The sequence below is a fragment of the Rhinolophus sinicus genome, chromosome 14, assembly GCF_057876585.1.
Source record: "Rhinolophus sinicus isolate RSI-liver-muscle chromosome 14, RSI-T2T, whole genome shotgun sequence".
Classification (NCBI taxonomy): Eukaryota; Metazoa; Chordata; class Mammalia; order Chiroptera; family Rhinolophidae; genus Rhinolophus; species Rhinolophus sinicus.
The window spans coordinates 51522465-51537976 of record NC_142514.1 but is presented as its reverse complement, the minus strand read 5'-3'; the positions used below and the strand labels follow the sequence as shown (position 1 = coordinate 51537976).

At 35.3% G+C, this 15512-nt stretch overlaps 1 protein-coding gene across 10 annotated transcripts in view; it reads right to left on the bottom strand.

The window, feature by feature from the left end:
- Positions 1–15512, bottom strand: part of SRSF11 (serine and arginine rich splicing factor 11) — a 41099-nt gene that overhangs the window by 17876 nt on the left and 7711 nt on the right. For 2 of the 10 annotated variants that reach the window (XM_019755071.3, XM_074334944.2), the window contains exons 2-4: positions 11287–11508; positions 5234–5367; positions 1352–1461 (exon numbers count right to left, since the gene is read on the bottom strand). In XM_019755071.3, coding sequence (XP_019610630.1) covers positions 1352–1461; positions 5234–5367; positions 11287–11486 — 444 coding nt within the window. In that variant the 5' untranslated portion in view covers positions 11487–11508. The other 8 variants (XM_019755072.3, XM_019755074.3, XM_019755076.3 and 5 more) reach the window with 6 other exon arrangements.

Genomic DNA, 15512 nt, shown 5'->3' with positions numbered 1-15512 from the left:
TCCTTATAATTAACGTCCCCTGTTCAAATTACTGTGTGGTTCTGTCTCCACCTGATATAATTCTGATTAATCAATAATTTAATAGACACAAATTATGCAAAATCCTACTGCTTGGAGGCAGTCTTTCTCTATAAGCACTGTGCTAAAAGTTCTCCTACTTTCAACTAATTTTTAATAAATATAAAGTACCAAACTTTCTGTAATTTAACTGTTTGCTGAGTACAGTTAAAATACTGTGATAACCCCTTTACTGAGACGTTTGTTTATATCCGAATGAATATATCCAAAATTTTTACACACAAAAATGTCATTTATATACAAAGCAGCTCTAATTGCTATTATTAAATGCATAAAATAGTAAAAAAAAAAATCAACTTTTTCTGTTTTGTGGATTTCTGACACATTTTGAGAAAAAAAAACACCTTGAAATCAATTAATGCAGCAAGAGAGTTACTACTACTATAAAAATGGCTATCTTATTTAGTACACAATTTGATACATCAACAATATCTACAAATTACCCAGACCCTCATTTTATAAGTAAAAATTGGGGGTTTAAATGAGTCATAACAAAAAAGCTGGGAATTCCTGTTCTCCGTCTTTCTATGCCACCATACAGTTCACTTAATAGCTAATCGAACTATTTAGACAGGCAAAATGACTTAATAGAAAGAACGTTATAAAGTTGTAGTTGAGGCTCGTCATTCCCTTTATCTGTGAAACCACTGACCAGTTATCATTGTTCTGAGTGGTTACAACACATGGTATTTAAAGAAGCTTTTAGTAGTAAAATGATATGCATTATCAGGGTTAGAAACATTGCCCAGTAAAATTTTCTCCAACTTGGGAATATTTCACCTTTCCCGTATCAAATATCTCCATGAAGAATTCATCATTTCAAGCCACCTACTTAATTCAAAGCCCAAGATAAGAGCAAAAGATCAAAAGACACTGACTTTTGGGCAAAGAAAAAAAAAGAAGAAATCCGAAGTTCACCTTTACTTTCTTTCCTGGTCCAAACGAACATACTATTTTCAACAGCATGTTTGACAGAAGTCTTACGTTCCATAGGATTTTTTAAAAAAATAAATATAGTTACTGGGTTATTTTGACAGCCAGTGGCAAAACCACTGTGACAAATATTTAAGATTTTCAGAATGTTCTTAAAATGCAAACTTCCAAAAGATTCTATTTAGTATTTATGATTGCAATATACCTTTTACAATACTGTACACGTAACATCGTTCTGTGAACTAGAATCACAACAACACTTAAAAAGCTCAAATGTGTTTAGCTTTACCCGCAATTCTGAGTTCCTTTCCAACCTTTAAGAAGAATTCGATAGAAGTACCTGGGTAAGTGGGTTAGGAGTAGGCAGGAGTCCACCACCAGGCAGAAGACCTGCCACTGCATTAGCTGGTGCCAACAGAGACAAAGCCTTAGTCTCATCAGGAATAACTCCTGCAGAGAAACATCCTTGCATTAGAACATACTCTTTTGCAAGACAGAAAACACACAAAAACACCCAGAAAATGTCTCCCTGATACACCACCTGAGTTTGTTGAAAGTACTTATGTTCGCTAAAATATAAAGCTTGATTTCTATGATTATTTATCATTAATTTTATGTCAGAATGAAACTTCAATGTGTGAAAATTTGTTTCCTTTTTCTCTACAAATGGTTAAGTTTCTAGAGTAAAAAAAAATAGCACAATACACACTACTTTTTTGTTAACACTGCCAAGATTTCATCACCTGTACTCGATTTTTAAGTCATGAACCAAACGTAAGCAAGCACAGTCGGTTCTCCAGGGGTGTGCTCTCAACTTTCAAAAGCTGTTTTATGAACAACGACTCGTGTCGGCTGCTTCACTATAAAGCACACAGAAAAATCAAGATACACAAGACAAAAAAAGTTTGATTTAGGGGTTAATAATATGGTACAGTTACTATGATTTTCTTTTACACCTACCATACAAATTTTGTAAAAATTAAGAGAAGAAAAGTATGTAAAGGAAATACTCTGTTGGACTCAAGCGTAGGGCTTTTGCTGACTCTTGAAAATGAACATGAATGTTTCTGAAGGTCTCTGAATACACACAGGATGTGTGTGGGGGAGTGAGAGAGAGAGAGAGAGAATAGGTAAAACAACATGGCACATTCCTTACCTGTACAGTAAAATGCTTTATGTTCCAACATGTGCCATGCTAACCATACCAAAAAATGCTGCTATATTATATAGTGTCAGTTCAAAAGCTAACTTAGCCAAACTCCTAAAGTCAAAAACGACATGTATGTCTGTTTTTAAAGCCTAATCTGTGTATTCAGATGAAATCTAAGGGTCCTAAGACAAATATTTATGTAGACAATTTAAATTCTATCCAACAGCAAAAGCCCTATACAGATGGATTAATCTGTTAATGTGCCCAAGCCCCCAAAATGAGAGTTCAATAATACAATTAAACTACATATTTGCAAATACCAGTAGTATTTCTGTAATACATATTAAGAAACTGCATCTCATCATAAAACATACAATATGTACAGGGCACTTAAGAGAAACTGGATAAGCTGCAGAAGAAAACTGTTGGGTGGTATTTTCAGCAGGGCCTGGTATATAGTTCAGGCTGAACCAGGGAAAAGAACTGTAAAACACAACAACAAAAAAGAAAAACCACTGTTAAATAAAGGTAATGGTTCCTTCCACCTATACTGAGAAGTGCCGATAATATAAACAAATGTATACTACACAGCACTGTTATCTTGCTTGTGTCAGAGCTGTCATCAATTTAGATACCAAGAGTTATGGAGGGAGGGGAAGGGAGAAGATCATTTAGATATAGGGCATTAATGCATCAATATTAACAAACCTACAAAGATTATGGGATAATCTTGCATGCAAAATTATGTCTCAAGAGGATAATATTAAATATCAACATCTTACTCAAATTAGTGCATTTGCAACATTTCTGGCAAACTAAAATCCTCTTGAATTAATTGTGAGACACCTGATAGAAGATCTGCATCCATTAAAAAAAAGTCATGCATCTGATCCTCTGATTAAAAAAAGACTATTTAAAAATAAAACTACAATTTAAAAATAGCAATGAGGCCCCTCACCAGTTAATTTTCATGCGTCAAGAGTTTTTTTTTTACTGCTGCTTTGATAGAACCATGAAATACTGCATGAATGTGTAGAAATGAAAGAAAAAGAAACAGACAAAAGAAACAAACATTAACCAAGGAACCTAAATAACCCCCAAATCCATTACTATTAAGAGTTCCTTCCAAATCCAGCTATCTCAGTTTTACCAATTAAGACTATTCCTTACCGTAGACTGTGTTTATTGTTCTAAAACACTGACCAAGAGCCAACACCAAGTATAAGAGCTAAAACTAGGGTGAATGGTGACAAAGGGATTGAGTATATCAGTCATTTAGTGGAGATAACATTAATACAGCATATCATACCAGTAATTAAATACACCAAAAAATAGATTCCGGAACTAAGTATTTCTGCAATTCTACATATAGTCCTAAATACTTCACTAGCAAAACAGATCCAGAAAAATACCATGGTCTAAAAATATTTATAAAAGCCAGTTATATGATATACTGTATTATGTTTAAGGCTTGGGAACTATGACATAATATTTAGCCAGTAAGAATTCTTTAAATTTAAAGGCTAACTAATGTTTTGCACATTACTCACATGATTTCACCCTTGTTCCAAACACTATCATCTGTATCTTACTTATCCTAAATTTGAATTGTAAATTTTCTCTTGGTGATAAGTCTTATCCTACAACAGGCACACTGATATAAAAGAAATCGCTTAATTAATACACACTAAATCAAACGTTTACCAGCATATATATTTTAAAACCTTAAAATTGGGTTCACACTTTAATATCATGGAGACAGATGTACTATTATATAGCATGCCTTTAACCCACCTATGAATGCAATTTAATTTCTTTAGAAAACCAGATGCAATTTTTCTGAGTTTTAAAGACTAGACATTTCACAACTTTTACAAGATTATGGTGTAAATGTTCACATTGGTATTCAAAGAGCTAAGATAGCATCTAATGTTAACAATATCAATATTCTGCTTCACTGACCAGTTCATTTAGGAAATGGGAAAGCATTTAAATCCTGGTCAGCATATATGTTGAATTATTAACTTAAAATCCAGAAATTTTATATTTCAGTGATTTGATTAAAATTTAGTTACCAAAAAAAGCAAATAAAGTAGCAAGTACATTGGGAACAAACTAATTATAAAATATGCCTTAGGAAATTTTACAGAATGGAATTAAAATAGTGCTGTCTTGTCACAGTGGCTTTTTTAGATCCAAAAACCCTGCTCATTATTTTTTGTCAAATTACTTAAACAGCCTAAAATGTAAAAAGAGAGAAATGTAGTTAACAAATGGTTACACCAGGAAAACACTTGGGGGACTTGAGTGCTTGCTGGCCTTTAGTTAATGTCTAGAATCCCCTGTAGCTGCAGAGGACCCACTGTTTTTCAGTCATCTGGAAGAGTTTTGCATTTGCCTTCTCCACTACAAAAATCACACACACAAATAACAGAGAGAAGAATTTATTATTTAGAGATATTCTAGAAAATATAGCAAGAACGAACAAGAAAATCTGGCATAAAAACAAAACACCCAGTGCCCATCTGGCACCTAAACTATAGGAAATCTTGAACTTTCATACAAACCAAAATCATTGCAACCCTTGGTATACTGGAATTCAATGTGGGATTTTTTTCTTTTTAAAGTTATCAGTAAGAAGAAACACTAAGGAAATAAAACTCACCTAGTCGTTTATGCAAAACAGAAATAACATCATGCATTTATTTGAAGGTTTCTGTGTAAATGTGCATGGAGTGAATCCTTCACCATTAGGGCTTTTTCATAAAACTCAACAATAAATTAACTAAGTAGACATATCTTAAGGAATTACAATTACGACATGGTTTTAATGAACTTACAAATGTTTTAAAGGAATAAAAAGATTACATATCTTATAAAAACAGATCTGATTTCTAATTTTTAGAATTAAAAAAAAAACCTGCAAGTAAAAATATGCACCGCAGTATAACAAGGGTTTCAAAATGTTAATAGCTTAGATTTTTAACATGCTACTAACGCTCACTCTAAAACTATACTGAGGTAGATGGTCATCATAGGATGCCCACACAGGTAGTTAAACAAAGCACAAACCTTCTGCATAGGGTACGACTATCAAAGCTCTGTCAACGAATACAGTGTTTGTCAGATGCTGTGCCACAACTGCTGAGTCCGGGTCGTGGAACTTAACAAAGCAGACACGGGATGAGACTGGCAAAGGCGAGTCACTGAAAAACAATGAAATAACATAAGAGAAAAAGAATATCAGCTCAAACATAAATGTATGCTTCACTAATCCAAACTTGAGTTCCAAAAGCAAACTAGGCAGATAAAAATACATAACTGCACATATATTAGTTAACTAGTTCAAAGAAAACTACATTTCAAATGAAGTACTACCCACTGAACTCAGGTAGTCAATTGCATGTAGACAATCATTGTTTAATTTTATAATTTATTAAGTTAAAAACAGTTTGAAACTAAAGTCTCAGTTTGATCAGACTGCAAGTGTCAAATCAACATTCTTTTTTTCATAATACCACTACCAGCTATTTTTAAATACACGTAACAAGTAATTCATTTTGGCTTAGAAAACTTTTCATTACGGCTAATTTTTCAGAGTAAAAAACATTCAGGAACAAAATATTGTGGGAAAGTACATCTATTTGACAATGAGTTTTCTTGCCCTGCCCTGTCCTCTTCCACCTACAGCATATGGACTACACATTATAAATAATAAGGCTCTCCCTTAGAGCACTTTTGGGGGGGAGGGGAAGCACACATAGGGGAAGTACTCCATACCCTAGTAGTACTATTATGCAAAATAAAAGCTACTTCCTTCAGCAAATTGCTTAGGTAAAACACAAACAATTGCTAAAGTAAAGTGCAAACTATGGCAGCATGTAAGACAGATTAGTTAAGGAGCAGGGTTTCTTTCTTTTTAATAAGGGTGGGGTTCAAATTTCTGACACAAAACTTCCTGTGAAAGGGAAAGACTAAATAAAGGCAGGATTGCTCCCTAACCCCCAACCAAAACTTATAGGAAAATCAATGCCCTAATGTTGTAGTAATCACAACATTCCTGGTTACACAACAGAATCATCTGTTGGGGAAAAAAAGTACCCAGCTCTCTACTCCACAATCAAGATCTCTTATGATTGATGTACTAAGTGCTTCCACCTTTATTTTAATTCTCTGACAATTTCTTTATGCACCCAGAGTAAAGAACCATAGCTTTGTTATAACAAGCCAATTATTGCTTAAGACCCAATAATGAAAAGGGAGATTCTCTAATATATTTTCATGTTATTAGAGCAGGACTTATTAACTTTTGTAATAAACCAGATTTTCATGAAAATGTGTCTACATCAGATTTGGTTACCCTAGGTATTTCAGAGAAGTATTTATTGAAAAAAATTTTTTTCTACTAACTTGTGCACTAACATAAAAATAAAAAGGTATTACTTATGAGGACTTAACATGAAGCTACATAACCTGAGAACTCAAACCTGTTAGAACTTAAAAGTTTACCTAAAGGCATCATCCATACTGAACACAGATCCTTATCTAGGTGCAAAGTTGACAATATATCCAAATGGAATTTAAGCTATCTTGTTATAGAGGCTTTACTGCTAAACGTTTCTGAAAGGAGATGGGTGTTTTTTAAAGTAGTGTTTTTTAATGTGAAGCACTACTGGTCCAAAATTTAACAATGATACACAGACAGTAGAATGAATGTCATTTTAGCAGTTTCAGTACTAAAGCTAAAGCACTTTGTATGTAGTTTCTGACATCTATAGTTTCACCACTAAATTAAAAAACTCTTTAAATGCTATTATTTTATATTCATAACACGTAACATACTGTCTTGGGAAGTAATGGGCACTCAATTTCTTAAAAAGTGACCTCTGCCATTTCTTTGTCACCGTCTATTGCTATCTGACACAAAGAAAAAAATGACTATCAAATATTAGGTTCTTAAAAGAGATAAACGTAATGAATAGTTCTTTAAAAAATTAGAAAGTACCACCTACATGTGCACAATGTATTTTCATTCACTTGGTTATCTTAAAATGATTAATATTTTTTCTATCCACTCATGTCACAGGAATACTGCTATTATTACTTGGGCTATAATCAAACCAGCAAGTGGTGGTGAGGTAAAGATAAAATATGAATAATTTAAACACCATGGAAAAGATAGTCACATAAGATAATTCAGAAGGCCAAATAATCCATCTCTCCCCACTTCAAATGGTCTTCTTTAAAACCACTGCTATTTGGACTCACAATTATATTTTTATTTTTCAATTAAAAAATTTTTAAATAAAAGACACGTTAATATAAGCTAGAGGACTGATGTCTGAATTTAATTTTCATACCCTAGAATTCTGTGCAAGTATTATTTCTAAAAATGTTAAGTCTTTACTCCCTATCTTTGAGAACATAAAAGAAGCAGGGGAGCTGAAAAGAACTAAGGACTAAGAAAGGAAAAAGTGGGCTTTGTATGATGCTTTTGTCCTATACCTAAGAGTGATGGTAGTTTCTAATGTTTCAAGTGTCCTCTAAGGTTTCTCAGAATCTTCTGGAATGCACAGAAAATTCAGATTTGCTTTCCATCTCAAGCCCACTGAATCCAAGATTCCCTTTCATAGGAGGGCTCAAATTGTTAGCAAGATCCCCAGTTGATATTTGTGCCCACTAAAGTGTAAGCGCTTCTGGTTAGGCCATTGATACCATTCTTTCAACTCCCACCTGTACTAACCATTTCTAAGCAGAGAATTTTGAGTTCATGAACAAAGGCATCTCTTAAGCCCTCCAAAATAGCAGGTTTGTGACAAAGGTAAAATTCACCTGAAAACTTGACCGTGTTACCTCACATGCCCTCCCTCTCATTATGTTTTTATTCAGTTCTCAATACAGTAAAATGTTGCATTTATTTAAAAAAAATTAAAAAATAAAGGTAAACTAAGTTCTCTCCCTTGCCTACTATACTAAATTATTTATGATAATTACAGTATCTATTTTTGGTCACTGAAATACTTATTTAAATAATTCATTATTTAAATAATGAATTTAAGTTTACCTGCAATGTTACAGTAGCCTTTAGTTACTGCATAACTTTGACATGTGCTTCACTGAGATCATTACCCTGTAAACACTCGTTATATTTTCCATTATGAAAATCCACTAAAGCCAAACATTTGAAGGAAGTGAAAGAGTGATTCCACTTAGAATTGCAAGGCTAAATCAAAATCATGAAGTGGTGAAAGGGTTCACAACATTAGGGTTCAAATACTAGGTCTGACACTGGCAGTAGTTTGGGTGTACAAAACAACCTGTTATTTGTGAAACTAGGTAAAACACAGTCTTCCGCTGGATTTGTAGGACTAAGAAAATAGGAAAGCATTCAAACAATGTTGAATTTCCAATATGCATTTTAGGAACAACTAGAATCAACGTAGCTTTTTCTTTAAAAAGAGACTGAGAAAAATACTGATGGATGCTTTCAAATAGCTGTAGTACTGTCATACCGAAGAGAAGGTTAGAATATTATTTGTTGTGAAGATTGTATTATCAGTGGGTGAAATTATAGGCCAGCAATTTTTGGCTTAAAATAATCAAGAAATAGATGGACTCAAAACCAAAAAAAGGATAAACGTTCTTGAAGAAATTGTCACTGAAATGTTTGGCATAATCTCAGATCCCAGTATCTCCCCTTTCCCCCAAATAGGCAGGGGGGCTCAGTCATATCTGCACACTTTAAAATGCTCCCTAAGTGACATTAATGACCCCAAGGTACCTCATATTCTAGAAAAGGATGGAAGTTAAACTTAACTGTCAGTTGGTGATTGGTGCATAGAGAAAAACAATTCAGTTAAGTTCAACAAAGAATGCATGGAGCAGGGGTGCTGTACTTTTACACAGGGTGATTAGGTAAGGCTTCTCTGATTGACATTTGAGCAACAAAAGAAAGTATGTCATAGCCATCCGTATCTAGGAATAAAAGAGTTCCAGGTGGGTATAAATGCCTTTTGAGGTTAAAAAAAAACCCACAAAAAAACCCCGCAGATACCGTAAAAAAATCAAGTGGCAAATGTGCTTACAATAGTCAGAATGTTATGTAATCTGAGCCATTTGATTTTATTCTGTAAGGGCAAATTTTTGAAATGATGAACCCTTTTGGATTAATAGGACTTCATAGCACATTATCACAGTCAAGCTACTGTTGAAAACTGTAGCAAGCTTAAAGAAAATGTCAACAAAGTATTTCCAAATGGCGTAGGTCAGATTAGCTACTGAGGCTTAAAATTAGCAACAAACAACATTACATATAAACAAAAGTAGATCTGTACACAGGTACTATTCAATTACAGATCACTAAGATACTATAACATTCACTATATTGTAACTTTGTACAATTTTAGAAAAAAAATGGTGTATAGGTGGGAACACATATGAAGGAGTTAAAACAGCAAAAAGGTGTCAATATGTATTTCCAATACAGGGAAAGCAGTCCTCTCAATGCACAGTACCCCAGATAATGTTATCCAGTGCACATCAGTTATCCTGGATGGAACTAGTCCTTTTATTACAAAGCAAAAAGCCATACTCAGCTTGATCATGACTCCCTCTAAGATACTGACCATGTAATAAGGCAAAAGAGGAACAAGTAAACTGGCTATACCTCTGTGTCTCGTTTTTATAAATGAATCATAAAAAGAGCATCTTCAAAATAAACACAGCACTTTAAAGTCAGCAGCTATAACCAAATTCTTAGTAACTTGAGGAACTGGAAAGCATTATTTTGTAAAAAATCCAGTATCTCAAATGCTTTGAATAACATGATTACAACAAGAAAATGTGTCATTCATTTTCTACCATTTTACTGTTTAATTTTACTGACAACTTAATTAAGGGTATGTTGTGAGAAAAATGAGTAACAGCAAAACATTTATTTCTGTATGTTCATGTTATGAAAGCTGTATGTTCTTCGTTATCAAAGCAAGTAAAATGTCCATTCAAAATAAAAACATGTTCCCAGAATTCTACACATGCAAATTAGTAACTCCAAAATCTCTCTCCGCAAGTACACTCCTTTAAAAATTAAAGACAACACAATTTGAAAACAGTACCATCTGAAAGCATGATCAAGTTCGATTATTTTAGTGTACAAATGTACACAGATTAGTGATTTATTACCTCCACCAAAACAGTGGATTCCTTGAGGATTCCAATTTCCTGTTTAGCATTTAAAGTGACACCATAAAACTCCGTGGGTACTGGGAGTTGCTGGCTATAGCATCTGAATTTTCACTGCTACCGAAGAGCACAAGACTATTTTATTTCAAATATTTGTTCTAATATTTATCACATCTTATTTCATAATTATTTTTCCTTAATAATCCAGTAATTTAATAATTTAGGGACAGAAATAATAAATGTGAGATAGCAGTATAAAAACAAAAAGCCATACACTGTAAATTAAAAATTGTAACATTCTACAAAATTCCTTCTCAGGAACAACTGGAAAATATCATTAAATGTATACATTATGTTAACAAAGGAAAATCCTAGGTTTCGGCTACAGCCCATTTTTGTCATAAAAATGAAGTACCCAGGTTCACTGAATTCATCGTCTCTCAAAAATATTAATCTGACTTATAGTCACTGGGCCAGAATCACTTAACAGCAATACTCACCCAAAAGTGCGTAATTTCCTACAACGTTCAATGCCAAATTAACATAGAATGAATAATTTTGTTACTTTCCAAAGAACTCAAAGAAACATTTTTATTTTATTTTTTTTTAGAAAAAGAGATTAGCCTGTATACAAAATACATAAACTGCAGTTGTCGTGCTTTAGGTGCCCAAAGAACGACCACGCTGGCACAATTTAAGGGGAAGAAAAAAAATCCCGATTAAGGGCCAGTGTCTCCTAATCCCCCAAACCCTGGCCCTGCCAGTGCATTATTAGCAGGACTAACATGCATATTCTCTCATAAGTACATGCAAGAGCCAGCCTCAAGTAAAGCAACCTGGTCCGGGGAAGCATCGACAAGGGCCTAGGAAATGGTGTGTGGTTAGCGGTTAGGCCCGGGCTGGGGAGGAGTTAAGCAGAAACGGTGATGGTGGACGATACTCACTCCGGCGGGAAGAGGCGCAGTTCGTCGATCTTGCCTAGGAAACCGAAGAGGGTCCGCATCTGCTCAGAGCTAGCGCTCGGGGAGACATTAGTCACCTGGATTACCTCGGTGCCACCGCCTCCGCCGCCGCCACCTCCGCCACCCGGCCCGCCGCTGGGGCCCGGGCCCGCAGTGCTGGAGACGACGGTAGTGTTGCTCATGGCGCAGCTCGCGTTCTCGCTCCTGCTTTAACACATCAAACACACAACAAACAGTGAGAGGGAGGGGGAAAGAGGAACCGGTTCGCTGGAGAGGAAACAGGAGAGTGCCCGAAGTTAGAACCGCTGCTGCAGCCGCCGCCGTTTCTCCGCCCCGCCGCTCGCCAGGGGGGGAGGCTGGGGGGCAGGAAAGAGAGCGCGCGAGTTCGACACCACGAGAACACAAACGGCCGCCCCCACTTCGCCTCCAACCACCTCCCTCGCAGGCCCCAGCTCCCCACAATGCTTTGCGGCGCACGGGCGCGTCACCGTTGGCTCCGCCCCGCACAGGCCCAACAAGCCTCGCCCACAGCCAACGAAGCGCGAGAGGCACCGCGGGACGGAGAACGGCGTCATCTCGCTTCGCTTCCTCGTTTTTTGAGAAGTGGACGGCATTAATTTTTTTAAGCAGTATTCACTCCCCTGCAAAAACATGCCCACGTCAGTAACTATTCTTATTAAAAATGCCCACCGTTATTTATTTCTTTATACAGAGTATCATCTACATACCTGTCTAGTTACTAATGAAATTTCCACCCTAGCTACCAAGATTTTCCTCCCACCACAAGTTTCTGAATCTTTACATACACTTTGTATGTGACATTAAATTATAAATTTGCTTTGTCACTGAAGCCTTCAAAAAAGATCTACTTTTAATGTTACACTTACCAGTGCTTTATAAGCTAATTTTATTAGTATCTCACAAGTTGACATTTTAAAAGCACATTTTATAGTACCGAAATATATTCAAGTATAAGATCTGCAATTTGTACCAAAAAACTTCCTTTACATGCGTATTCTTAAAATAATTATGAAGCTTTTGACTATAAAACAACCCTTGGTTCATTTTTTAACCTCATCTGAACTATTCTCCCACTTTCATCCAGTGTTACCTATCCATTGACCTGCAGTTCCCCAAACCCGACAAAATCTTTCATTTCACCGTGCCTTTATTAACGACCTCCGTCATTTTACCTAACTGCCATCCTCTGTTAGGCCTTCCTCCCCTCACTGCCACAACTTCTGCAAGCAGTTAGGGCTTCCTCTTCTCTTACAAAGGGTACATACAACTTGCTATGTGGACATGGATCCCTCCCCCACAAAGCTGTGAGTTTTCTGAGTCAGTTTAGGATCCAGCACAATGTCTGTCACATTGTCAATGCCCAATAAATGTGTTGAACGTGTATAAATATGCCTTAACAGAGCCATTTATTGTAAGACAATTGTCAATAATTTACTTGACCCTGAATATTTTGGGAGGCTAAACCTGAGGCCTTTTGGAATATTTTCATTAGTAAATAACTTTATGGAATAATGCTGTCAAGAGTGTAACTTGTGAGAGATTATAACACAACCTTACTGAGATTTAGATGTAGAGCCAACTGGCTAGGTTTACTAACTAGCTAAGTCATTTCTGCTACGTAGTTCTTACACAGAAGAGGGATGCGTTGGTGAATGTAAGTCTCAGCAAAATTACAAATTACATCTAATTGTATGTCACTCATAAATGTGTATCTATGAATATAAAAAAGTCATTTATTTTCTCATTTGAATCAGACATATGTAACTGCCAATTTCAGATTCTTAACAGTTTGATAAAGATAATTTGTATATCAGGACCTACAAAATGGAGGCTGTTCCAGTTGCCCCGCCCACATCACAAATCTAAACCAGTCAGCCTACAATTATGGGAAACATCTGTCAACAAAACCTAACATAGGCATAGACCAATCACAATCCTCCAGCTCAGCTTTAGCTAGCTTACCTTACCCTAGAAAATAGGACCTGCTAGCCTTGTAAGAAACCCCCCACCTCCTGGCCAATCATGTCATTTCCACATTGCCTCCTCAGTACCCTATAAAACTCACTCTTGCCCAAAATCCCTTGGGAAGAGTGCTTCACTGCTTGTGAGGCAATGTACTCCCCAATCCACGGATTGTTTTCCCTTGAATAAAGGACATCAAACTTGTTACTAAATTGTTTTAGCTTTTTCATTTGTACAGTTCAATACTTATTAGGAGTGCCTATTATATGCCAAGCATGCTACAATGTTCTATGATAAAAGTACAAATAACACAAGGGCAGGGTTCATACACGTGTTTTTTTTTTTTTTTAATGTTAATATCTTTTTCTCTGTGGTAGAGGCACAGAAATCTTTTATATTATTCTACACTTTTCTGTATGTTTGACATATTCCACAATTAAAATTACACATCCAAGCCCAAGAAAAAGATACCTCTGTGGTAAGAAAAAAATCTTTATATCATTAGAAGCTGGTTTATGTATAATAACATAGAGAACGTATAGATAGATGATGCTTCCACATGGAGAAACAAAATGGAAAAAAAATCTTATTCTAATAAAGAGTATTTTTGAATATTTCAGTTTCAAATCTTCAAGCAGCTAGAAAAATTACTGGACTTCGAGCCAGGAGACTGGCTTAAAATACTAGCCTGTCATTTATTAAGTGTGATTTAAGGAAATTTCCCTTCACTTCTAAGAATCTATCTCAGGAACTGCTGAGCTGAATCATAATTCTAAACATCCTTTTAGGTCTAATAAGTTGAATAATTTATTAACTACCTTGCATTATTATGTTTCCCATAGGAATGAAATATTTGAAATAAACATTTCAAAGCAAAATAACAAATATATCCCATCTATACTAGTTTTAAATCACTTCAGATTTGTTTAGGCTCCCAATTAAGCAAGACTAAGAAATAACTGTCAGGAAACAGGTATCATGTCTGTCTTATTTACTAACCCCAGTATCATAACAAGCTGTTAAAAAACTCACAAATTCCCTCAAATATTATGTGCCTACTATGGTCTAGGATTTTCCTATTACTAGTCGCTAGTAATACAGCAAAGATAGGCAATATCCCAGATCTTGGCACTAGTATGGCAAACTTAAAATAAACAAACACAAAGATGTAAGGGAGCAATGTGCTGTGATGAAAATAAACCAGGATAGAAGATGGGGGAAAAGGTGTTATTTAAGCTGAGCCTTTAGGAAAAGGGGGGACAGCCATTTGAATTTCTGAGGAAGAACAATGAAAGCAGATGAAATAGCAAATTAGGAAGGTACTGAGGATAAGGACAAGTTTGAAGAAAAGTAGGAAGACTGTTCTTTTTGAGCGAATGTTTTCTATAGTTCAGAGTGAGACTTATACAGGATCCTTCCTGTCAGTATCACGTGGAAAGTGAAGGGAGAGAAGTATGTACAGAGAAGAGTCACAGCTCATCTTTGGGGAAGGGTTAGGGAAGGCTTCCAGTTATATCTGAAGGATAAATATTACCAATTTTACTAAGGGTTAATGCTATTTCTAATCCAAAGCAAAAAGTAACATGTTAATTTGGGCCTATATAGTCATATTTAACTTATATATACACATTAGAGTGCATGATTTCTGATAGGTGAGGAACCATCACTACCACAGTACTAAGAAAATTTTAAACTGGTGCGTGATAATGGCAGGAAAGTCTACCAAAGAATATTAGAAAATAATGCTTCAAGTAAATTCTCAGAACAGTATCAATCCTCTAAGTCATAATAAACAACTTTCAGTTCTTCCTATTCTCAAGCTTCCAAAAGATCTCATGCATAAAATAATGAAACTAGACCCCTTATATCACTCACAAAAATTAACTCAAAATGGATTAAATAATTAAATTTAAATGTAAGACCTGAAACCATAAAACTCCTAGAAGAAAACAGGAAAAAACTCCTTGACATGGAACTTGGCAGTGATTTTTTGGATATGATACGAAGGGCATAATCAACAAAATAAACAATAAACAAGGCAACTACATACATTAAACTAAAAAGCTTCTGTACAGCAATGGAAACCATCAGCAAAATGAAGACTCTATAGAACGGGAAAAGATATTTGCAAACCAAATATCAGATAAGGAGCTAATATCCACTATATACAGGGAACTCATACAACTCAATTAAAAATGGAATAAGAACCTGAATAGACATTTGTC